Here is a 25,786-nt window from a genome sequence, read left to right on the forward strand (position 1 = left end):
GACTAAACATGTCTACATGAAGAATGTAAACATGTCTACATGAAGACTAAACATGTCTACATGAAGACTAAACATGTAAACATGAAGAATGTAAACATGTCTACATGAAGACTAAACATGTAAACTTGAAGACTGTAAACATGTCAACATGAAGACTAAACATGTAAACTTGAAGACTGTAAATGTGTAAACATGAAGACTGTCAACATGTCTACATGTCAACATGAAGACTGTAAACACGTATACATGAAGACTGTAAACATGTCAACACGAAGACTGTAAACATGTCTACATGAAGAATGTAAACATGTCTACATGAAGACTAAACATGTCTACATGAAGACTGTAAACATGTCAACATAAAGACTGTAAACATGTCAACATGAAGACTAAACATGTCTACATGAAGACTGTAAACATGTCAACATAAAGACTGTAAACATGTCTACATGAAGACTAAACATCTAAACATGAAGACTGTAAACATGTCAACATGAAGAATGTAAACATGTAAACATGAAGACTGTAAATGTGTAAACATGAAGACTGTCAACATGTCTACATGTCAACATGAAGACTGTAAACACGTCTACATGAAGACTGTAAACATGTCAACATGAAGAATGTAAACATGTCTACATGAAGACTAAACATGTCTACATGAAGACTGTAAATATGTCAACATGAAGACTGTAAACATGTCTACATGAAGACTAAACATCTAAACATGAAGACTGTAAACATGTCAACATGAAGACTAAACATGTAAACTTGAAGACTGTAAACATGTCAACATGAAGACTAAACATGTAAACTTGAAGACTGTAAACATGAACACGTCATCATGAACCAGTTGGATTGAAGCAGCCGCCAGACGAAGTTCATCTGTTTGTTCTCTTTTATTTATCAAGCTGCAACATCAGACTCCTCCTCCTTTACTCCACCCATCGCCACACTACACCGCCCTCTTCCTTTACTCCAGCATCATCACACTACACCTTCCTCCTCCTTTACTCCACCCATCGTCACACTACACCCTCCTCCTTTACTCCATCCATCATACTACACCCGCCTCCTTCACCTTTACCCCACTCATCACACTCCACCCTCCCCCTCCTTTACTCTACCTATCATCATACTACACTCACCTCCTCCACTTTTACCTCATTCATCACACCACACCCGCCTCCTTTATTTCACCCATCATCATACTACACCCGCCTCCTCCACTTTTACCCCACTCATCACACTACACCCTTCTCCTCCTTTACTCCACCATCATCATACTACACCTGCCTTCACCACTTTTTCCTCACTCATCACTCTACACCTTCCTCCTCCTTTACTCCACCCATCGACACACTGCACCCTCCTCTTCCTTTACTCCACCCATTTTTAAACTACACCTGCCTCCTCCTTTACTCCATCCATCATTACACTACACCCGCCTCCACACACATCTGGTAAAAGAGTCCCTGCAGGCGGAGCAATTGAGTGGGTGAGTCCATCTCCACCACTGAGCCTCGCTCCATCACCACCACCCTGAAAACAATCAAACAAAGACAGTGAGTCCACCTCCATCACCACCATCTCAGGTTCAGGTTCAGGTACAGGATCAGATTCAGGTTCAGGATCAGATTCAGGTTTAGGAACAGGGTCAGGTTGAGGGTCAGAGTCAAGTTGATGGTCAGGGTCAGGGTCAGATTAAGGGTGACGTTTATTGCTAAAACAAACTAAATAACAAACACCAACCCTATTTTACCCAGAATCCACAGCAGCGCATTGCATTGCATCACACTGTCATGTCTCATGCACAGTGTATGTTCTGATGGTGTCACATTCGAGCACGTCCAGCACCCGGGAGAGGTGGTCTCTGTTCAGGGTGGATGTTGCTCCGTGTACCACGATGCCGTCTAGGTACACAACCACACCAGGAACACCTGCGAAGATGGTGGCCATGATTTTCTGGAAGCAGCTGGGAGCAGAGCTGAGTCCAAATGGCATGCGGGTGTAGCCAAAGACCCCTATGTTGGTCACGAAGACGGTGAGGTCGCAGCTGTCACGGTGTAGGGAACCTGCAGGTAGCCCTCGCTAAGGTCGAGCTTCAAGAAGACCTTAGAGCTATGGAACTGCGCAGAGCTCCTCCACTGTGGGTAGTGGGTATTTGTCCGGGACCCCCGCTTTGTTCACCTGTCTAAGTTCAACACGGATGCAGGACACCTGTCTTCGTGTTTGCCACCACCAGATTGGAGAGTCCATTTTGTGCTTTTTCCTCAACAAGCAGGAAAATCCATCAGAGACCTAGTGACCAGCTCGTCAGGTCTGGAAGGGAACAATTAGGATGCTGCAAAGACTGCTCCTGCATCACCAGCTTCACTTTTTGTTCTCCTCCTGCTCAACACAGCCAGCCAGAGTTAGCACAGAGGAGCTAACTGCCACAGCAGCCACCAGCTTCCCAGGCTTGGACAACACCCAACCTCCTTCTGTTTGAAGGATGTGGTAATAACTGGGCATTACACAAGAGGATTAGTTAAACATGATGCTCAGCACAGAACTGTTTAACTTTCGACAAGATGTGTTGATTCTATTACAGTAATTGTGTTCTATTGATAATGATATTAGGAGTTGTTATCAACCAGTAAACGAAGGTTAGCTCTGCCTCACCCAGACACAGGGTCTGCGAGCTAATCTTTGCCTTACTAACTAATTAACTAACAACCTACACATTTCACATCAAAGACAACACCACACAGTAACTGAACACCGTCTGACCCTCCAGACATTTTACAAAACAAATCCCTTTCACATAATTTGATTTTAGAAATGGGCCTTGAACAGAGACACCCAGGAAGCAGACGCTAATGTCTAGCTTCCATGTTCTATTGTTCTCCAACACATGGTGGAGACCGAGGACAGCCTTCCTGCTCTCTGGCAACCTCCATTCTGAATGGAGCTGATTGTGAGCCACCATTTTCTTTTGCCACGGTTCCACCGTGCAGTACATGCCAGAGCGGGGGGGGGGGGGGGGGGGGGGGGTTACGGGATGGCCAAGCGCACCCAGGCTCAACTCTGTCGCGTGCCCCCACCACAGAAAGTACAGTAAAAATGTAGATGGGGTTGTGAACGTCCAGCGAAGAACACGGAAGCAGCTGGCGGCCGGCAGAGTTGTTCTCTGTGACATAGGTTAAGCTTTCCCATTGTGAACTGCAGGGTCCAGCTCCTGCTGAATCTCCTCCTCCTGTTGCTGAGAGGAGAGTCTGCACCTCCATAAAAGACCGCAATGTGTCACTCGCCGACTTTTCTATAAACCCAGTTAACAAATCAACCAGTGAGCAAAGCGACTTATGTAAACAACAACGGAGGTTTACAGCCGATGAAATATTTAACTATTGCGGGCAAGTCGAGAGTAGCTATTGTCACTAACAATCAGCAGATGGCTGCGTTGTAGCTCCTCCTCACAGACCCGTTCCTCGGTGCGAGGTAGCTCAATGGAGGGGTAGCGGAATATCGTAACTGGTGGTCACGGGTTCTTTCCGTACCATCCACAACTTTTTCAGTGGGGCCATGCGAAAACCCGCCCTGCCCCTCAACATCCCGGCACAGAAAGTGCGGTGGAACCGCGGCTTTTGTATTTCTGTACCAGGTCACACACACACTCCCTCGACCCCTCCCCTCTCTCTCTTTCATCACGCACACACCTACACACACCAAAATGTATATAGGTAGTTAGAATCTGTGTTTTATTTGTTTTCCTTGTAAATAAATATAATTTTTGGAATCATACTTGCTGTTTTATTAATAAGCACAAAGGTCAATGAAATGTCGACCTCGTCGGTGTCAAGAACTCCAAAATCCTTCAAGCTTTACTGTTAATTCAGGGAATTGTAATTCATTTAACTATTAATTCCAATTCTAAATAAATTGTTAAGTATATCTTATGAAACTGTTATGAAACTGTGATCATTCCCTGTTAAACAGGTGGTGCTCCTGATGTATATGATACAGATCAGATTACATTTTTAATAAAATGATTAATAACTTTTTGATCATTGTTAATCATTATCGATAGTCAAACTGCCAAAACCCTACATAAATGGTTCCACATGATCCTTATGAGGTATGAAATCCCTACATCATCAATATTATGTTTTAAGAACAAACACCAACACTACATTACATTGGGTTGGATCACACTGTCGTGTCTCGTGTTATGATGGCGTGTCTGGGTCTGGGTCTGGGTCTGGGTCTGGGTCTGGGTCTGGGTCACGGTCAGGGTCACGGTCAGGGTCAGGGTCTGGGTCTGGGTCTGGGTCTGGGTCAGGGTCAGGGTCAAGGTCAGGGTTGGGTCTGGGTCAGATTAGGGTCAGGACCTATGTCAGGGTTGGGCCTGGGTCAGGGTCAGGGTCAGGGTCAGGGTCAGTTCGGTGTCTAGGATAGGGTCAGGGTCTGGGTCAGGGTAAGGGTCAGGGTTGGGTCTCGGTCAGTTTAGGCTCAGGGCCTGGGTCAGTTCAGGGTCAGGGCCTGTGTCAGGGTTGGGCCTGGGTCAGGGTCGGTGTCAGTTCAGGGTCCGATACCTGGTGTAGTCCATGATTGTGTTGAGCCGGTGGGCGATGGTCAGGACTGTACAGTCTTTGAACTGAGTCCGGATGGTGGACTGGATCAGCTGGTCCAGGTTCAGGTCCACCGCTGCTGTGGCTTCATCCAGGACCAGGATCCTGGACTTCCTCAGCAGGGCCCGGGCCAGGCACAGCAACTGTCTCTGACCCAGACTGTGGACCCAGACAAGGATCAGGTCAACACACACATCACATTTACCACAACAGAGAACGTAGGGACATACGAAGTAGCATGGTTACCAGATGAATCAGGAAGTAACATGGTTACCAGGTGAAACCGGAAGTGACACAGTTACCAGGTGAAACACCAAGTGAAATGGTTATCAGATGAAACAGGAAGTGACATGGTTACCAGGTGATTGCTGTTTCTGCAGGTTGCCAGAAGTTCTAGAGCAGCAGTGTCAGACTACCTCCATGTCTCCTCCTCCACCACCTGGAGAACTGATGGTCCCCTGAGTTCAGTGGGACCTGATGGTCCCCCAAGTTTGGCAGGACCTGATGGGCCCCTGAGTTTAGCAGGACCTGGTGGTCCCGCGGGTTCAGGGACCTGGAGACCAGGAGACTGGGAGACCAGGAGCCCAGGAGCCCAGGAGATCAGGAGCCCAGGAGCCCAGGAGACCAGGAAACTAGGAAACCAGGAAACCAGGAAACCAGGAGACCAGGAGACTGGCAGTGCTGCAGAATCTGACCCCCTTATTACAGAGCCTCAGCTGGCTCTGGTATTGCAGGTACCTGAGACTGACCCCCCTTGTTCCAGAACCTCAGCGGGCTCTGGTACTGTAGGTACCTGAAGTTCTCTCCGCCCTCGCAGCACTCGTAGTCTAGGTCTCCCAGCAGTCCAGAGACGAAGCTGCTCATGTGAGCCAGATCCAGGGCCCTCCACAAGTCCTCATCGGTATGAGTCTCAAACGGGTCCAGGTTCATCCTCAGAGAGCCAGAAAACAGCACTGGGTCCTGGAATCAAAGATCAAAGCTCATCTTCATGGTGGGGTCGGGGTGAGGTCAAGGGTCAAAGTAGGGTAAAAGTGGGATGAGGGTGGGGTACAGTAGTATTCTAGTACAGTAGTACAGAAGTGCAGTAGTACAGTAGTAAGGTAATACAGTAGTACTGGCCTGGGGGATGATGGTGATCCGGGATCGGAGGTCGTGGAGTCCGATCTGAGTGATATCGGTTCCGTCAATCAGTATTCGACCGTTTGCTGGTTCCACGATTCTGAAGAGGCCTAGAGCCAGGGAGGACTTCCCTGCTCCGGTTCTGCCGACGATCCCCACCTGAAGGTTTGAGGAGTTATTAGATGTTTTGTTGGTCCTGACTAGAATCTGCACCTTCACTGTTCTGAACCACCTTCTCCTGGTCCTGGATGTCCACACAGATGTCCTTCAGGGCCCAGTCCAGACCTCGTCGGTACTGCAGTCCGTAATCTTCAAACTTGATAGTTCCAGAGTTCGGCCAGCCGGTGGACAGAGAGCCGTTGGTGGTCCAAGCCGCCTGGGGACAGGACCAGAAGAGCCTGGTACATGGAGAACACTGGTAACATCTACTAACCTTAACCCTGGTCTTAACCCTAACCCTGGTTCTGAGCCTAACCCTGGTCCTAACCTTGACCCTGGTGCTGTCCCGCAATCTGGTCCTAACCCTGGTCGTGAGCCTAACCATGGTCTTAAGCTTAACCTTGGTCTTAACCTTAACCCTGGTCCTGAGCTTAACCCTGGTCCTGAGCCTAACCCTGGTCTGACCTCCTTCGGTGTGTTGTCGTACTCCTTGACTCGCTCCACGGACACAATGTTATTCTCCACGTCGGTCCAGGACCGGACAATCCAGCTCAGGATCCCCGTCACCTGCACACACAGGTACCGGAGCTAGAACCTTTATCACTAACAGCTCCAACAAACCAAACAAAAAGTGAAGCAAAGCAAGAAGTGAAGCAAAACAGGTAGTGAAGATGAAACAGGAAGTGGACCAAACCTGCAGAGAGTGAGTCACCACCAAACCCACGACTCCCGGACTGAGTTCACCACGACTCCTTACCGAAAACATGGCCGCCGCAAGAACCAGCAGGTTCCCCAGGAACTCCAGGTTCACCGCTAGCCACCTGAAACAGAGTCAGACCTGCTCAATCAGCATCAGACCTGCTCAATCAAAGTCAGCCCTGCTAAAATAGTCAGACCTGCTGAAACAGAGTCAGAGCTACTGAAACAACTCTGAACTCTCTGCTCTGGGTAAGGTACTTGAATCACTGGTGAATGAACAACTAAAAGAGTTCTTATACTGAAATATAATTTGATCAGATTACCAGTCAGGCTTTAGGAAATGGCACAGTACGGTCACAGCAGCCACTAAAGTTTCAAATGAGTTTATTGTGTTGTTCGACAAAAAACAACAGTGTGCAGCACTTTTTATTGACTTTTCTAAGCCTTTTGACGCGGTCGACCATTACGTGCCGCTACAGAGACTCCTGGACATCGGTCTGGAGGAACAAACTGTCTGCTGGTTCCAAAACTATCTTTCTGGACGAACTAAGAGCATGCAGGTTGATGGCAGCACCTCCAAATTACTTCCAGTGTCCAAAGGTTTTCCACAGGGGTCGGTCCTTGGGCCTTTGTTATTCACAATTTACATCAATACCCTCAATCAGAATGTTGTGGATGCAAACTATCATTTTTATGCGGATGACACAGTCATCTATTGTTCTGCACCGTCATTAAAAGAGGCCCTCTTTAAGCTGCAGGAGGCTTTTTCAGCTGTTCAGTTCAACCTGGAAGACCTGAGGCTAATGTTAAATGCCAAGAAGTCCAAAGTCATGCTGTTTTCACTTTCCAGGAAGAGGGGGACGAATCTGACCCCCATCACTACCCTAGAAGGTCACGTCATTGAGGAAGTTACCGCTTACAAATACCTTGGGATCACAATCGATGATTCCCTCTCCTTTAAGCCGCACATTGAGCAGCTGGTGAGAAAGCTCAAATTGAGATTGGGCTTTTATTTCAGAAATCGATCATGCTTCTCCTTCCAGACCAAAAAGCGCCTTGTTGAGGCTACCTTCTTGTCCATGTTGGACTATGGAGACATTGTTTATATGAATGCATCTTCTCAGTGTCTTCACTCACTGGACACAGTATATCATGGAGCACTTAGGTTTATAACGGGCTGCAGAGCTCTCACTCATCATTACGCAGACACACTCACTGGCTGGGTTTTTTCTATAAGGCAATTCTTGTTTTGCTGCCTCCATATCTTCATAGTTATGTGATCCAGAAACCCCAGAATAACTACAGTCTGTGATCTGAAGACTTATTTTTACTCATGGTCCCGACTTTCCGTACGGAACTGGGCAAAAAAGCCTTCATGAGTTCTGCTCCGTACTCATGGAATGTTTTACAGAACGATCTTAAACTGACAGAGCTGCTCTCATCAGGAGAGTTTAGAGCCCTTTACAGCGGTTGGAATAAAAAAATACACCATGTTCTTGTTTTAACTAACGTATTTTAAACAATTTGATGTTTTTTAGAATCTATCTTTTATATGCTCCTTTTATTGTATTTCATGTACTTATCTTTTTGCTATTTAATTGTATTTAAGAACATTCTAGTATTATTGACACTGTACATTTATTTAATGTATTGCTACCAGGACACACTTGCAAAAGAGCTTGTTAATCTCAATGTGTTTTCTCCTGAATAAATAAAGGCTAAATGAAATTAAATGAAAGATTGTCAGACCTGCTGAAACAGAGTCAGACCTGCTGAAACAGAATCAGACCTAGAAGAGAACAGGTGAGTTAAATGACCTTGTGGCCACGAATCGGGGGAAGTACGCCTTCTGGTTGGTGTCGACGCCTCGGTCATTCTGGAGGATGAAGCGTTGCTGCTCGCTGAAGGCTCGGATGATGGCGGCACCCTGAACAGTCTCGTTGAAGTGAGAGTAGATGGGTGAGCGACTGACGGCCTCCAGACGCCGCAGCTGACATGATGACGCCACGTAGAAGCTCTGTAGACACGGTGGGTTGAGTTAGCAGGAGGGCAGAACAGCAGCAGGAGGAGTCAGAAGTGGGAGGAGTCAGCAGCAAGAGGAGTCAGCAGCGAGAGGAGTCAGAAGTGGGCAGAGTCAGCAGTGGGCGCAGCCAGCAGTGGGAGGAGTTAGCAGCAGGTGGAGAAGTCAACAGGAGCTGGAGTCAGCAGCAGGAGGTGTAACCAGAACAGCAGGAGTCAGCGGCAGGCGGAGTTAGCAGTGGGTGGAGCCTGCAGAATGAGGGCGAAGTCACTTATAATAATATTAATAATGCTTAGGTTTTATATAGCGTTTTTCTGGACACTCAAAGGCGCTTTACATTACATTATTCATTCACTCCATACTGGATGGTGCTAAACTATGTATGTAGCCACTGCTGCTGTGGAGAAGACTGAGGGAGGAGAGGCTGCTAATCTGTACCGTCGACCCTCTGACCACCACCAACTACCCACTCTCTCACTGCATTCACGCTCGGACCACCACCAACCACTCACTCTCTCACTGCATTCACCCTCGGACCACCACCAACTACCCACTCTCTCACTGCATTCACCCTCGGACCACCACCAACCACTCACTCTCTCACTGCATTCACCCTCTGACCACCACCAACCACTCACTCTCTCACTGCATTCACCCTCTGACCACCACCAACCACTCACTCTCTCACTGCATTCACCCTCTGACCACCACCAACCACTCACTCTCTCACTGCATTCACCCTCTGACCACCACCAACCACTCACTCTCTCACTGCATTCACCCTCTGACCACCACCAACCACTCACTCTCTCACTGCATTCACCCTCTGACCACCACCAACCACTCACTCTCTCACTGCATTCACCCTCGGACCACTACCAACCACTCATTTGGGGGAGGCACCAACCTGTATGAAGACATAGACGCAAGCCAGAGGGAGGAGCACCAGGCCAGAGAGGGGCGTGGCCAGCAGCACAATGACGAGAACCTCCAGCAGCTTGAACAGGTAGCCCAGCATCATCTTCAGTCCGTCAGGGATCATGCAATCAATGGCGTCCACCTCCCTGGAAAAGCGGTTCAGAAGGTTCCCGCTGGGCGTGGCCTCAAAGAACGTCATGGGCGAGCGCAGCACACTGAGCAGCAGGTCGGTGTGGAGCCGCCGTGACGCCACAATACCGCCCAGAGCGATGGCCAGGGTCGTCCCGAACAGGGCCAGGCCTGGAACATACACAACACTGTAGAGAACCAAGAACACTGTGGAGAACCAGGGACACTGTGGAGAACCAGGGACACTGTGAAGAACCAAGAACAGTGTGGAGAACCAGGAACACTGTGAAGAACTAGGAACACTGAAAAACCAAGAACACTTTGAAGAACCAGGAACACTGTGAAGAACCAAGAACACTGTGAAGAACCAGGAACACTGTGAAGAACCAAGAACACTGTGAAGACTGCTGTAGGATTTTTAGACTGCTGAGAACTTTATTTGCCCCTGAGGTGACCTCTGACTGTGACCTGTGAGGTGACCTCTGACAGTGACCTCTGACCGTGACCTGTGAGGTGACCTCTGACAGTGACCTCTGACCGTGACCTGTGAGGTGACCTCTGACAGTGACCTCTGACTGTGATCTGTGAGGTGACCTCTGACAGTGACCTCTGACCGTGACCTGTGAGGTGACCTCTGACAGTGACCTCTGACTGTGACCTGTGAGGTGACCTGTGAGGCGACCTCTGACAGTGGCCTACCTTGTGTTAAGCCCAGAGCAGCGAACACACTGAGCCGCAGCTGATGGTCACTCTGCGTGGCGTTGAGTGGCACTGTGGCGTACAGCGCCACCTGGTGGTGAAGTGGCGGCATGGTGGCATATAGCACCACCTGGTGGTGCAGCGCCGCCTCATCGGCCCACAAACTCAGCCAGTAGCTGTAGGCGAGGGAAGCGGCTTGCTGGAACGCTCCGAGGAAGACCACGGTCATGATGAAGGTCAAACCCACCGTCCTGAAGTACTGAGTGTAGGTCTGCAAGGACACCTACACACAATACACAATACACAATGTCACACACACACACACACACACACACACACACACACACACACACACACACACACACACACACACACACACACACACACACACACACACTCACTCTTCCAGTCTGAGCCCTATCAGCCTCGGTCAGTTTCCCAGCGTCATCTGCTCCACCTTCAATCTCCTCCTCCATCACCTCCATCACCTCCATCACCTGGACACTGGTGCTGCTGGACACACACACAACACGGTAACACAACACAGTAACACAACACAACACGGAAACACAACATGGTAACACAACACAACATGGTAACACAACACGGTAACACAACACAGTAACACAACACTCTATGTAAACACAACACAACATGGTAACACAACACAAGATAGTAACACAACACGGTAACACAACACAGTAACACAACACAACATGTAAACACAACACAACATGGTAACACAACACAAGATAGTAACACAACACGGTAACACAACACAAGATGGTAACACAACACGGTAACACAACACAAGATGGTAACACAACACAGTAACATAACACAACACAAGACAGTATCATAACACAACACAAGATGGTAACACAACACAGTAACATAACACAACACAAGACAGTAACACAACACAACACGGTAACGCAACACAAGACGGTAAAACAACACAACACAGTAACACAACACAACACGGTAACACAACACTAATACAACACATCACAGTAACTCGACATGGTAACACAACACAGTAACACAACTAAGTAACACAACACAGTAACACAACAACACACCAAAGTAACACAACACAGTAACACAACAACACACCACAGTTACACAACTAAGTAACACAACACAGTAACACAACAACACACCAAAGTAACACAACACAGTAACACAACAACACATCACAGTAACTCGACATGGTAACACAACACAGTAACCCAACAACACACCAAAGTAACACAACAGAGTAACACAACAACACACCACAGTTACACAACAAACCACAGTAACACGCCACAGTAACACAACTACACACCACAGTAACACACCACAGTAACAAACCACAGTAACACACCACAGTAACACACCACAGTAACATAATAAGACACCACAGTAACATATCACAGTAACACAACAAACTACAATTACACAACAACAAACCAGCAGTGTTTATTACCTGATCAGCTGCTCCTGAGAGAGATCAATGGAAAAATCTGTGACGCTGAGACGAGACAGTGACTTCCTGCCTACACACACACACACACACACACACACACACACACACACACACACACACACACACACACACACACACACACACACACACACACACACACACACACACACACACACACACACACACAGGATGCATGTCAAGGTTCCTCACGTGAAAACACTCTTCTATCCTGTCACTGAAATCAAGCTGAATATGGCCGTCTCCACCCTGATAGCAAACTCATGTACTGGAAGGTGAGTTCAAGCCTTCTCCTCAAGGACTAGAAGGTCCTGGAAGCTGAGTTCAATCCTTTCAAAGTTTGAAAATGTTTTGCTGTAGGTAACATTTTATTAATGATGTGAACATGAGACCGTAAACCATCAGATCAATGAATCACTGGAATCCTGATCACTGGTGTGACTTCACCGCTGCTGTTGATGCTTGTTACAACTCACAGAGGGAGGGAACCTATTTAAGGACACGGGAGACAAAAGGATGATTTTTATTACATATTCAGTTTATTTTAAACCTTAATTTCATTGTTTCTCTTCTTCTACTACATAGGCGGCATACACACAAAACACTTCTCCACCTGTCCCAACAAAACAAGGAAAAATAGGAAAATTTCAAACTTAAAAATTGGCGTGACAGGTCGGCCTAATAATGAAAAGCGTGTGGCAATGGGCCAACTTGTGTACAGGGCCGTTTGGCCGGGCTAAGGCAAAAAAGCTCAGACTAGACCCAGATCAAAACAGGACGGCTGGTCCAGCTATGCCAAAGAACTACTGCTGCTTAAGAAAGCCTACTGGAAAGTCCTAACAAGGGAATAGCTGATAGCAGGAGTGCGCATGGAGACAAAGTGCGTCCCAGGAAGCAGAGATGAAAAATTAATAAGCGAGATGAAGCCCAGCCTATTTATAAGTTTAGCGGAAACAATTCATTAAGAAAATAACTCAAAACTAAATACACTCACAACAACTAATAGGTTAATATTAACTATATTAAGAAAATATCTGGGAAAAAAACAAAGGGGGGGTTGGGGGGTGGGGGGGTGGGGGGGGTGGAGAGGCTCACTGTCCGGGCGTTGCACTGTCCGGGTGTTGCACTGTCCAGGTATTGTACTGTCCAGGTATTGTACTGTCCAGGTATTGTACTGTCCAGGTATTGCACTATCCATGTGTTGCACTGTCCTGGTGTTGAACTCTTGCATGTGTTGCACTGTCCTCTTTTTCCAGGCGTTGCACTGTCCTCACTGTCCAGGCGATACACTGTCCTCACTGCCCAGGCGTTGCACTGTCCTCTTTTTCCAAGCATTGCACTGTCCTCACTGTCCAGGCGATACACTGTCCTCACTGTCAAGGCCTTGCACTGTCCGGGTGTTGCACTGTCCGGGCGTTGCGCAGCCCTCACTGTCCGGGTGTTGAAGTGTCCTCTTTTTCCGGGCTTTGCCCTGTCTGGGTGTTGCACTGTCCGGGCATTTCACTGTCCTCACTGTCCAGCATTGTACTGTCCAGCATTGCACTGTCCGGGTGTTGCACTCTCCTCTTTTTATGGGTGTTGCACTGTCCTCTTTTTCCGGATGTTGCACTGTCGAGGCGTTGCACTGTCCTGTTTTTCCGGGCTTTGCACCTTCCTCAATGTCGGGTGTTGCCCTGTACAGGCATTGCACAATCTGGGTGTTGCACGGTCCTCAATGTCCGGGTGTTGTACTGTCTTAACATTCCTAACCTCCCCCCATCATGGAAGGACCTTTCCCCGATGTACTTTGGAAGGACTAGCCCCGCCCACTATGGAAGGACCTCCCCCAGACTCTGTAGACGGACTGCGCCCCCCACTATGGAAGGTCCCCACCCCGTACTTTGGAAGGACCTGCCTCGCCCTCAATGGCAGGACCTAACCCCTCCAATTATGGATGGAATTTCCCAACTATGGACAGACCTAAACCCCTCCCCACTATGGAAGGCCCCCCTCACACACTTTGGAAAGACCTGCCCCACTCACTATGGAAGGACCTCCCCCCACTATGGATGAACCCCACCTACTATGGACACACCTTCCAAGCCCCACTATGCAAGCCCCCTCCCCGACACTTTGAAAGGACCTTCCCCCCTCCCACTATGGAAGGAACCACCACCAAGGAAGGACTTTTGATTCAGGAGGTTTTGGTTGAAGGATTTGACCCTTTTGTTTCATAGTATGAAATTATTGGGATTTATTATAGCACCTTGTGAGCCATAAGCACACACACACACACACACACACACACACACACACACACACACACACACACACACACACACACACACACACACACACACACACACACACACACACACACAGACACACACACACACACACACACACACACACACACACACACACACACACACACACACACACACACACACACACACACACACCTCAACATGTCAGTCCAGGATCTGGACTCGGGGTATGGAGGGGCCAGGACCTGGATGTAAGGTGTTGAGGGTTCAGGACCTGGACTCGGGTTGTGGAGGGTTCAGTCCAGGACCTGGACTTGCAGTGTGATGGGTCCAGGTCTTACCCTTGTCCCGGGGGCCGGAGGGTCCAGGACCTGGGGAGGTGAAGGTCTCTCTGCTGGGGGGGCCACTGAAGGTCTGGATGAATCTGGAGAAGACCCCCTTCCGATCAATCAGGTCCATATAAGACCCCATCTCACACACATGGCCGTGGTCCAGAACCAGGATCAGGTCTGCCATGGACAGGAAGCTGAGTCCATGAGTCACCAGGACCCGGGTCTGAGGAACCAGGGACTGTGATCAGAACCAGGACCAGCATCAGTTTGACCCTGACTCTCTACTTGTTCCTATCTCAGGGGTCGGCAACCTTAAACACTCAAAGAGCCATTTGGACTCGTTTCCCACTGAACAGAACACACTAGTAGCCCACCCCCCAGCGTCACTATAATATTATTAAGTCGGCGCATATTTACGTTATGTGGGACATAAGTTTTGAACCATGAGGGAGTGGTGTGGCTTTAGATGTCATTTAGTTGTTGTGTATTTCGACATTATTTAGCGGGCGTCTTTGTGGCAGTGAACATGACGCACCATTCCTCACGTAGTGACTATCGTCGCTCTCAACTGGTCAGCAATATTAAATGGTCTCATCTGTCGTATACCCTACTGTTAAATCTTCAACCCTAACCCTAACCCTACCACATCACTTTGCACACACTGGTGATTTTGTTGACTGGATTTTTTGAAACGCCGGCGCTCCACAGCACCGCGGTCTTCTGACGAGGTTCAGACGCTCCTTTCTGGAGCAGCAGAAGAGATCCAGCGGGAGATGGACACTGCAGTCCGGATTGAGAAGGTTTTTACTGTGTCACAGATAAAGGAAGCTCAAGGCTTCGGATCTACTTCCATGATCTTCGCACCACTATTGTTGCATAATGACATTACATCCCTGCGTGGTTCGAAACATACACTTTACCACACTCTGTCATCGGATCATGCAACACTGATGGGTCTGGATGCACTTTGCCTTACCGTATCGTCCCAACACGCCGTGCTCAGGGATGTACTGCAGGGGGCTCAAAGCTCAAGGAGCCGCCGCAGAAGGATGAAAGAGCCGCATGCAGATCCGGAGCTGTGGGCCGCCGACCCCTGCCCTACCTGCTACTACCTGCCCCTACCTTCCCCTACCTGCCTCTACCTGTCTCTACCAGCACCGACCTGCTTCTACCTGCTTCTACCTGCTTCTACCTGCTTCTACCTGCTTCTACCCGCCCCTACCTGCCTCTACCTGCCTCGATCTGCCCCTACCTGCGTCTACCTGTTGACCTCATGACCTCAGAACATACTCTGTCTTCAGAGAGTCTCGGATTTTAGGGCGCCAGTCTATTAGAGGTTTTACTGTACCTAGACTACCTGGACCACTAGGACCCTCACCCTGGTCTTGACCTCACCTTGTCCCTGAGGAGTCCAGCTGGTCCCAGGACCCGGTTAAAGACCTGCTGTCCTACATGGGCGTCGAGGGCCGACAGTGGATCGTCCAGCAGGTACAGGTCCGACTTCCTGTAGACCGCCCGGGCCAGAGAGACCCTCTGCTTCTGGCCCCCAGACAGGTTCAGACCCTGGAACCAGACCATAACCAGTTCAGATCCTGGAACCAGAACCACAACCAGTTCAGACCCTGGAACCAGAACCACAAACAGTTCAGTCCCTGGAACCAGAACCAATAACAGGTCTGACCCTGGAACCAGGCCAGACCACAGCCAGTTCAGATCCTGGATCAGAACCACAACCAGGTCAGACCCTGGAACCAGAACCACAACCACAACCAGTTCTGACCCAGGAACCAGAATCAGAATCCGAACCAGTTCAGACCCTGGAACCAGAACCAGACCACGACCAGTTCAGACCCTGAAACCGGACCACAACCAGTTCAGATCCTGCAACCAGAACCAGAGTCCCACCCTCTTTCCCACAGAACCAGACCCTCCTGCAGAACCAGACCCTTCTTCCCTTCTACAGAACCAGGCCCTCTTCTAGAACCAGACTCTCCTACAGGACCAGAACCTCCCTCCCTCCCATGGAACCAAACCCTACTGCAGAACCAGACCCTCCCTCTCTCCCACAGAACCAGGCCCTTTCACAGAACTAGACCCACCTTCCCTCCCACAGAACCAGACCCTCCTGCAGAACAAGATCCTCCTTCCCTCTTACAGAACCAGGCCGTCTTACAGAGCAAGACTCTCTTACAGAATCAGAACCTCCCTCCCTCCCACGGAACCAGACCCTCCTTTAGAACTAGAACCTCCCTCCCTCCCACAGAACCAAACCCTCTCACATAACCAGACCCTCCTTCCCTACCAAGGAACCAGACCCTCTTGCAGAACCAGACCCTCCATCCCTCCTACAGAACTAGACTGTCCTACAGAACCAGAACTTCCCTCCAGCAGAACCAGACCCTCCAACAGAACCAGAGCTTCTTTCCCTCCGGCAGAACCAGACTCTCTCACAGAACCAGACCCACCTTCCCTCCTGCAGAACCAAACCCTCTCACAGAACCAGAACCTCCCTCCCTCCCACAGAACCAAACCCTCTCACATAACCAGACCCTCCTTGCGTCCTGCAGAACCAGGCCCTCTGACATGAACGAGAACCACCTTCCCTCCTGCAGAACCAGACCCTCTCACAGAACCTCCCTCCCTCCCACAGAACCAGACCCTCTCACAGAACCAGACCCTCCTTCCCTCCTGCAGAGCCAGACCCACCCTCTCTCCGATCTCGGTCCCGTCCCCGGCTGGCAGCAGGTTCAGATCCGGCAGCAGAGCACAGGCATCAAGGACTCGATGGTACCAGGTCTGGTTCCAGGTCTGATTCTGGTTCCGGTCTTGTCCAAACAGGATGTTGTCCCTCAGTGAGGCATTCTGGATCCAGGCCTGTTGGGGCACGTAGGCCACCGAGCCCTAGAGTCATATTCACGACTTCATTGGTTACATTCACCACTTCCTGAGACATATTCACATATTCACCACTTCATTAGTCACATTCACATGTTCAAGGTTCAAGTTCAAGGTTCAAAGAGCTTTATTGTAATTTCAACACATGAAAACATGAGGTGAAGCCAAACTGGTAACTCTGGTCTCGGTGCCAGCCAATTACAGACAGTAAAAAGTATAAAAATAACTCAGTAAAAGAAAAAAATACTAAGTATGAATAAAAGTAACTAATTATAAAAACACTATAATTAAAATATGATAATTTAAATGAAATGACACAACAAAAAAATAGTTAAAGTGACAACTGTGCAGTGTACAATGTCCAGTGTTCAGCGCAGAGCAAATGTTTGCCAGGTGCAGATATGTTTGTCTGTGGGTGTCATCTCCTTGGTCTTTTTCACATTATACAGGGGTTGTTGACTCTGCACCTGCCCTCCAGGTGCTCCACCTCCTGCCTGTAGTTGGTCTCATCGTTGTTGGTGATGCGTCCAACCACAGCTGTGTCGTCCGCGAACTTCACAATCACACAGCTCAGGTGTCTCGCTGCGCAGTCGGTTTCTTAGCAGGGCTCAGCACACAGCCCTGGGGGGAGCCGGTGCTGAGGGTGATGGGGGAGGAGAAGATGTCATGGATCCTCACAGACTGCGGCCTGTCTGTTAGGAAGTCTAGGACCCAGTTGCACAGTGTGGAGCTAAGTCCAAGTATGTTTAACGTCTGGATCAGGGTCTGTGGAATAATTGTATTAAAAGCTGAGGTGTAGTCCACAAAGAGCAGGCGAACATAAGAGTCCTTGATCTCTATGTGGGTGAGAGTCGTGTGGACCACAGAGGAGACAGCGTCTTCTGTGGATCGGTTTTTCCCACAAGCATACTGGTGCGGGTCCACAGTGACATCGATGGAGTCTTTAAAGCATTTCATGACTATCGGCGTGAGGGCTACCAGCCGATAGCCATTCAGACCTGTCACTGTGGACGTTTTGGGGATGGGGATGATCGTGGCGGTCTTCAGGCAGGTGGGGACTGCTGCCTGTTTGAGAGAGGTGTTAAAAATATATGTCAGCGCCTCTGTGAGCTGGTGTGCACAGCCCTTCAGCAATCGTCCGGGGATGTTGTCGGGTCCAGCAGTTTTGCGTGGGTTAATCCTTTGGAGGGTCTTTCTTCCTTCTGCTGGTGTCACACTGGGGGGTTCTTCACCTAGTGGAGGGTTGAATCTGGTGCTGGGGGAGGTATTGGGGTCCTCGAAGCAGGCGCAGAAGGTGTTGAGTACGTCGGGCGGAGAGGGGTCCCTGGGGCTTTGTGCCTCTCTGATGGTATAGTCTGTGATGCACTTTATGCCCCTTCACATACTCGTTGGATCGTTGGATGTGAAGTGTCTTTGGATCCTCTGGGCGTATGCAGCCTTGGCCCTTTTCACTCCAATGTTCAGCTCTCTCCTCGCCGCTCTCAGTGCCACTCTGTCACCGGACCTGAACACAGCATCCCTGACTTTCAGCAGAGACTGGACCTCTGCCTTTAGCCAGGGTTTCTGGTTGGGATAGTGTGTTACAGTCCTGGTGCTGGTGACATCCTTGGTGCACTTATTGATGTAGTTGAGGACAGCTGACGCATAGTCCTCTCGGTCCATCACTCCTTGGCGGACAGCTGCCTCCATGAAGATCTGCCAGTCTGTGTACTGGTAACAGTCCTGTAGTGTGGGGACAGCATCACTGGGCCACATTGTGATGGTCCTCTGTGTTGGTGAGTGGCGTCTGAGGAGAAGACGATAGGCAGGAACCAGCGTGGTGGAGGTGTGGTCGGAGAAGCCGAAGTGGGGGTGGGGGATGGCTCTGTATGTGTCTTTTTTGTTGGTGTAAACACAGTCCAGTGTGTTATTCCCCCTTGTCAGTATGTTGACATGTTGATAGAACTTTGGCAGAGTGTCTGTCAGGTTTACGTGGCCAAAAGCCGCAGCAACCACGTAAAAAGCCTCTGGGTGCTTATGTTGGAGCGAGCTGATGTTATTGTGAAGCTCTGTTAGCGCTTCGTTCACCTTAGCACCCGTTGTGATGTAAACAGCCATAACAAACACTGCCGTAAACTCACGAGGCAGAAAGTGTGGCCGGCACTTTACCGTCATATGCTCTATCGCCTCGGAGAAGTGGCTGTTCATCAAAGTACAGTTCGTACACCAACCTTTTTTAACATAGACACACAATCTATGCGTTAGTCACATTCCACTTCATTAGTCACATTCACACATTTACGTCTTCATTTTTCACATTCACCACTTCATTAATCACATTCACACATTCACGGAAAGTCTCACCAAAACATTTCAACATCCGTCATGGTGACAGAAACATTCTGGTGAAACAAACCAGGTGAAACCGACCAGGTGAAAACAGGTAAACAGACCAAGTAAAAAAGACTAAATAAACAGATCAGGTGAAAAACACTAGGTGAAACTGGCCAGATGAAACAGACCAGGTGAAACCAGGTGAAACCAGGTGAAACAAACCCACCTCCAGCCGGACGCTTCCGCTCCGTCGCTCCGTCTCTCCCAACATGGCCGACAGCAGAGAGGACTTCCCAGAGCCAACATGGCCGACAACCACCACGAGAGACCCCGCCTTCAATGTGATGTTGACGTTCTGTAAACATGCTGCGCCGTGATTGGACCAGGAGAAGACTCCGCCCTCAATCACCACAGAGTTTCCCTCTGGAACGGAAACATGTCAGGTAAGTGTACAGGTCCCACACTTATTTCTACATGTCCTAGACTGTACTGTACAGGTCCTAAAGGGACTGTACAGCTCCCAGACTGGACTGTACAGGTCCCAGACTGGACTGTACAGGTCCTAGATGGAAAGTACTGCAAAGTAGTGTGTAGCACTCAGTAGTACTGTGTAGTAGTGTGAGTACTGTGTACTAGTGTGTAATACTGATTAGTACTGCATAGTAGTGTGTAGCACTCAGTAGTGCTGTGTAGTACTGAGTAGTACTGTGTAGTAGTGTGTAGTACTGAGCAATACTGTGTAGTACTGTCTAGTAGTGTGTGTTACTGAGTAGTACCATGTAGAAGTGTGAATACTGTGTAGTACTGTGTAGTACTGAGTAGTACTGTGTAGTACTGCAGTACCTGGCCGGTGAGCTCGTCGCTCTACGTTCTCCATCTTCACTTCATCTTGACTCAGAAAGTGTCCGAGACGTTTCAGAGACACAAAGGCCTGAAGACCACAACAGTGGGGAGGTCAGGGGGGGTAATGGTCAATGGGGGGGTAATTGCCTGCGGGGTGGGGGTGGGGGGGGGGGTGGGGGGGGGGGGTCAGTGGAGGGTGGTGGTCAGTGGAGGGTGGTGGTCAGTGGGGGGTGGTGGTCAGTGGAGGGTGGAGGGATGGATGGAGCTGCGGGAGGGTCAGTGGGGGGTGGTTTAACACTGGACTTTCAGTCTTCAGTCATAAATCATGACATCAAAAGGATCTTAATACAATAAAAGCCCAGAAGACCCCGCCCCTCGCCCCACCCCCTTTCGTTCATCAATGGATGAATTGACAGAAAGGATTATGTGATGTTTGTGGCAGTGCTTTGATTGGTGGAGACTCACCTGCATGGTGGTGCTCATGGCGAAGGGAAGTTGACTAAGAGGAGTTTTCAAGATGTTGATCAAAGCAACAGAAACAAAGATTTTCTCGGCGTTGAGGACGTTTCGTTCATCAATCAGCACGTACACTCCGAACACGGACAAGGCAATCTGTAATAACATTATTACAATATGGTAACAGAAATAACATTATTAGAATTATGTAACAGTAATAACAAGGTTGTTACAATACAATAACGCAATAACAACATTACTACAATATGGTAATAGTAATAACAACTCTATTACAATATGGTAACAGTAATATCTAGAAAGGTTTGATGATTTTCTCGAGAGTGGTGTTCGACGCTCTGCTGTGTTTCTGCATGTTGCTGTTGAAGGAACCTCAGGGGGAATTTGAAGAACCTGAAGAGGAACCTGAAGAACCTGAGGAGGAACCTAAGGAAGAACCTGAGGAGGAACTTTAGGAGGAAGCTGAGGCAGAACCTGAGGAGGAATGTGAAGAGGAACTTGAGGAGGAACCTGAGGAAGAATGTGAGGAGGAACTTGAGGAAGAACCTGAGGAGAAACCGAAGAAAGGATCTGCTTGCTGAGACGCTTTTGACGAGATCTTACCAGGAAGGAGGAAGAGTTGAATGAAGCCAGAGAAACGGAGTAGAGAATCTGAGATATCTTCAGCGCTCCCAGTTCTCCATCTCGAAGCTCGTTGACTCGCAGGAGGAAGGCTTCCTCCCACGAGTAGAACTTGAGGATTTTCACTCCACCCAGGATCTCGTTCATCAGTTTGATCCTTCCGTCAGTAAACTTCATCTGAACCTCCTGTGGAAACATCTGATCACCATCTGCTGTAAACTTCATCTGAACCTTCTGTGGAAATATCAGATCATGATGATCAGCTGGTCAGAATGATCAACACCCACCTGAAGTTTACTCCTCAGTTTAGCAATGAAGCCGTTCAGGGGGAAGATAAGAAGAACTGCAGAGAGACCAGCCAGAGCAGGGGGGCCCAGGAGCTGCCAATCATCATTCAATACAGCCATACATCAAGACATCAATCAGTACATCAAGACATCAAGATCATCAAGACATCAAGACATCAAGACATCAAGACATCAAGACATCAAGACATCAAGACATCAAGACATCAAGACATCAAGACATCAAGACATCAAGACATCACTCAATACATCAATATTGCTGCAGCCAAAACCAGAACCTTCCTGACTTGTTAATGCTGACTTGGTGAGATTAGAGCAGATTAATTCATGGGACAATAGAACCGGAGTCACTTTCACTTTATTCCAGCAGAACGGTTCCAGGCAGAGCTTCCTCACTGCTCTTCTTTTACTTTACATTTTGCATCCACTGGTTCTGAGGCTGAGTTTTTTCCGTGTGAGTGTGTTTCCTGTTGGAATATTAATTCATTACCGTGACGACAGGAGTAGTTCTGGTTCCATAAATTCTTGTTTGTGCAGTTCGGTCAGCTTGACCATTATTATTAAGCTCATTATTCCAGATAAATCCTCGTGGAGTGAACAAGTCAAGAACAAGAACAAGAACAAGAACATCCTTCAAAGCTCAGAGACCAGGATTCATTGGATTCTGTCAAAAAGATTGTTCTAAATACTTTCTCCTCTCCTCTCCGCTGCAGCTCAGCGCTGAACCTGCCCACCAATCACCATCATTTAAGAATGGGCGGGGCATTTTCCAAGAGATCTTATTGGTCAGGAGGCGGAGCTTTACACTCCCTGTGATCTTATCCAGAATGTATCCTGCTCCGGAGCTGGTTAGACATTCAGAGTCAGTTACCATGGTGATTTATCCTGGGAAGAAGTGAACCAGCATCTGTCCCCAAAGAGGGAAGGAACATATTTCAGGACACGGGAGACAAAGGCATAAGTTTTACACGGTTTAGTTTATTTGCTTTGATTTTCTTATTCACGAAGCGAGGGTACACGAGCAGCGTACCCAAAAAGCCCAAAAAGCGTACCCAAAAAGCAAACAAAAAAACATGGAACAGGAAAAGTTTAACTTAAAGATGGGCATGACTGCCTGGCCAAGCAAACCAAACAGGTACAGCGATGGCCCAACCCTGTACAGGGCCGCCGAACCAATACTGACACCGGGTAAAGAAAATAATAGAAGCCCAGACTAGACCCGGAGAGAAAATAAAAGATGAAAACAGGACAGCCGGTACAGCCACGCCAAACAACTCCAACCTCGGCCAACCTACCAGCTACCAGGAATTTCCGTCCGTAATCTGCAACAGCCGACTTTGGGAGTGCCCACGGAATGAAGCACATCCCAAGAAGCAGCGCGGAAATATCAATTACAAAAAATCCCAAAGACCCGAATGCATCGCAAATAGTCCCCCAACCTTTTAATATTAAATAATTGATTTAAGAAAATAACGGGGCCAAATGTTCTTCCAACCTTCTTTGTGTCTCGGTTCATGTTTAAACATTGAGGAAATCCCCTAATATGGAGGTTATTGAATTCAGGAGAGGTATCACTTTTATTTGGTTTTTATGGCCAGACTTTTGCACTGAACCATATGTTTTTGGAAAAAAACAAATCTTGTTTATTTATTAGACTTTATTTTTGTTGGCCAAATTTGCTGTTTTGCATTTCAAACTGAGTAGGTCTATTTTACTATCTAATTTTCACTTAAGGTTTTAGTAAGAGGCAAAACATTAAGAAGTATAATTATATAATGTTAAAACTTTTGCGTTTTAATCATCTGATATTCAAAAGTGAATAATGTTTGTCACATTATTTGTGTTGTTTTCATGTCAGAAAGTTGTTACTGAAAGAACCAGTTCAATTGCCAGATAACCTAAGTAAATAATTTTTTTTACCACAATCAAATGGATTTTGACCAATAAAACATATTAAACCATGCACCTCGGTGTGCTACTAAATTTGTCTTTGTGTTACTAAAATATTCAGCTTGCTAGTAAGTGTACAGTCCTGTGAAAACATAATCATTATGCTTTATTTAAGACTGAAGCCATTTTGATGTAGAGAAATGGGAGAAGTGGTTTGCGATGTAGTTAATTTTTGACATTTCTGCTTAAACTATTTACGGATCCGTCAGGTTTCTAATTTGTGTCCCTCCCAATATTAAACTCATTCCTACGCTCTTGGTTGTGGTTGTGTCATTGTGTGTTGTTCTTTGTGTTTGTCTTGTTGTGATTTGTGCTATGTGGGTGTGTTGTGGTTGTGCTGTGCTGTTGTGTTGTAGTGTTGTTTAGCTATGTCTCCTGCAGTCAGCCCCGTGGCCCCACCCTTTTCCCTCGTCTTTTTCACAATGTAACGACGATGCTTGGCGGGGAGGAATGAGGAGGGGGGACGATCGACATGGTCTTCTCCCTGAAGCAGTTACAGGAGAAGTGTCGTGAGCAGAGACGTCCCTTGGTCATTACCTTCATCGACCTGACGAAGGTATTGGACCTGGTCAGCCGAACAGGCCTCTTCACTCTCCTACACAGGTTTTGGTGTCCCCCCAAGCTCCTGAAGCTGATCATGTCCTTCCATGATGACATGAGTGGTACTGTTCAGAGCCCTTCCATGTTAAGCAGGGGTGCATCCTCGAGCCGACACTCTTTGACATCTACTTCTCCCTGCTGCTTCGCTACGCCTTCCGACAGTCCGAGGATGGAATCTTCCTCCACAGCACGAGTGACGGCAGTCTTTTCAACTTGACACGCCGCCGAGCAAAGACAAAAGTACGCAAAGTCCTCATCACAGAGTTGCGTTTTGCAGACGCACTGCCCTAACTGCCCACTCTGAGGAGTCACTACAGCGGCTTATCACCTGCTTCGCTGATGTCTGCACCCAGTTCGGTCTCACCATCAGCCTGAAGAAGACCAACACAATGGGTCAAGACATCAACAGGCCTCCTCAAATTTCCATTGGTGATCACACCCTGGATGTCGTTGACAATTGCACTTACCTGGGCTCCAACATCTCTAGCAACCGCTCTCTGGATGCCGAACTGAACGTACGCATCGGCAAGGCAACAGCAACTATGACTTGTCTCGCAAAGAGAGTTTGGGGTAACACCATGCTGACGACTAACACAAAGGTTAAGGTGTACCAAGCATGTTTGCTGAGTACTCCTCTCAATGAAAGTTAAGAATGGACCCTTTACTCCTACCAAGAATGCAGGTTCAACACCTTTCACCTGTGTTGCCTCAGATGACTCCTGGGCATTGCCTGGCAAGATTGTATCACCAACAACGACATGTTGGCACAGGCAGGGATATCCAGCATGTTTGCCATGCTAATGCGGAGACGACTGCACTGGCTGGGCCATGTCTGCCCCATGGAGGATGACCTCATTCCGAAGGACATTGTTTATGGTGAGTTGGCCACTGAGTCCAGACCAAAGATGTCTGTAAGTGTGACCTGAGGGCAGGTGGCCTTGATCCAGTGGACCTGGAAACAGCATCCTCAGACTGCATCAATTGGTGGTCCACCGTGGAAACTGGAACCAAATAATCGGAATTGAGGAGAGAGACCAGATGGGAAGAAGGGTGGCTCAGGAGACATCAGGGAATACATCCAGCACCCAGCACCATCCAGGCCAGCACATTTACCTGCAGCAACGTGGCAGACCCTGTCTTTCAAGGATTGGTCTGTACAGTCACAGCAGGTGCTGCAACTCCACCATAGACTAACCATGGCACAACTACCATAGTCTTTTTAGACTGATGGACGCCAACAACATTGTGTTGTAGTGTTGTTGTTGTGGTTGTGCTGTGTTGTGGTATTGTTGTATTGTTGTTGTGCTGTGTTGTGTTGTTTTTTTTCCATTGTACCCCAAAAGAATGGGAAGGAATGGGAGCAGA

The 25,786-nt window shown here is 48.3% G+C and overlaps 1 protein-coding gene across 1 annotated transcript in view; it reads right to left on the reverse strand.

The window, feature by feature from the left end:
* Positions 1-1,433: 1,433 nt before the first annotated feature.
* LOC308118304 (multidrug resistance-associated protein 1-like) overlaps positions 1,434-25,786 on the reverse strand; it is a gene marked incomplete at both ends in the record, with an annotated part of 33,434 nt that continues 9,081 nt past the window's right edge. Inside the window, 21 exons of the mRNA XM_080477654.1 lie at positions 1,434-1,542; positions 4,575-4,769; positions 5,404-5,570; positions 5,730-5,888; positions 5,962-6,105; positions 6,354-6,455; positions 6,583-6,709; positions 8,405-8,604; positions 9,515-9,825; positions 10,354-10,636; positions 10,755-10,832; positions 11,479-11,482; positions 11,825-11,894; positions 14,430-14,643; positions 15,816-15,983; positions 17,127-17,321; positions 19,855-20,051; positions 20,472-20,559; positions 20,937-21,083; positions 21,549-21,752; positions 21,854-21,946. Coding sequence (XP_080333780.1) covers positions 1,434-1,542; positions 4,575-4,769; positions 5,404-5,570; positions 5,730-5,888; positions 5,962-6,105; positions 6,354-6,455; positions 6,583-6,709; positions 8,405-8,604; positions 9,515-9,825; positions 10,354-10,636; positions 10,755-10,832; positions 11,479-11,482; positions 11,825-11,894; positions 14,430-14,643; positions 15,816-15,983; positions 17,127-17,321; positions 19,855-20,051; positions 20,472-20,559; positions 20,937-21,083; positions 21,549-21,752; positions 21,854-21,946 — 3,255 coding nt within the window. The remainder of the gene's footprint in view (positions 1,543-4,574; positions 4,770-5,403; positions 5,571-5,729; positions 5,889-5,961; positions 6,106-6,353; positions 6,456-6,582; positions 6,710-8,404; positions 8,605-9,514; positions 9,826-10,353; positions 10,637-10,754; positions 10,833-11,478; positions 11,483-11,824; positions 11,895-14,429; positions 14,644-15,815; positions 15,984-17,126; positions 17,322-19,854; positions 20,052-20,471; positions 20,560-20,936; positions 21,084-21,548; positions 21,753-21,853; positions 21,947-25,786) is intronic.

Source organism: Lipophrys pholis, assembly GCF_963383615.2.
Source record: "Lipophrys pholis genome assembly, chromosome: 12".
Taxonomy (NCBI): Eukaryota; Metazoa; Chordata; class Actinopteri; order Blenniiformes; family Blenniidae; genus Lipophrys; species Lipophrys pholis.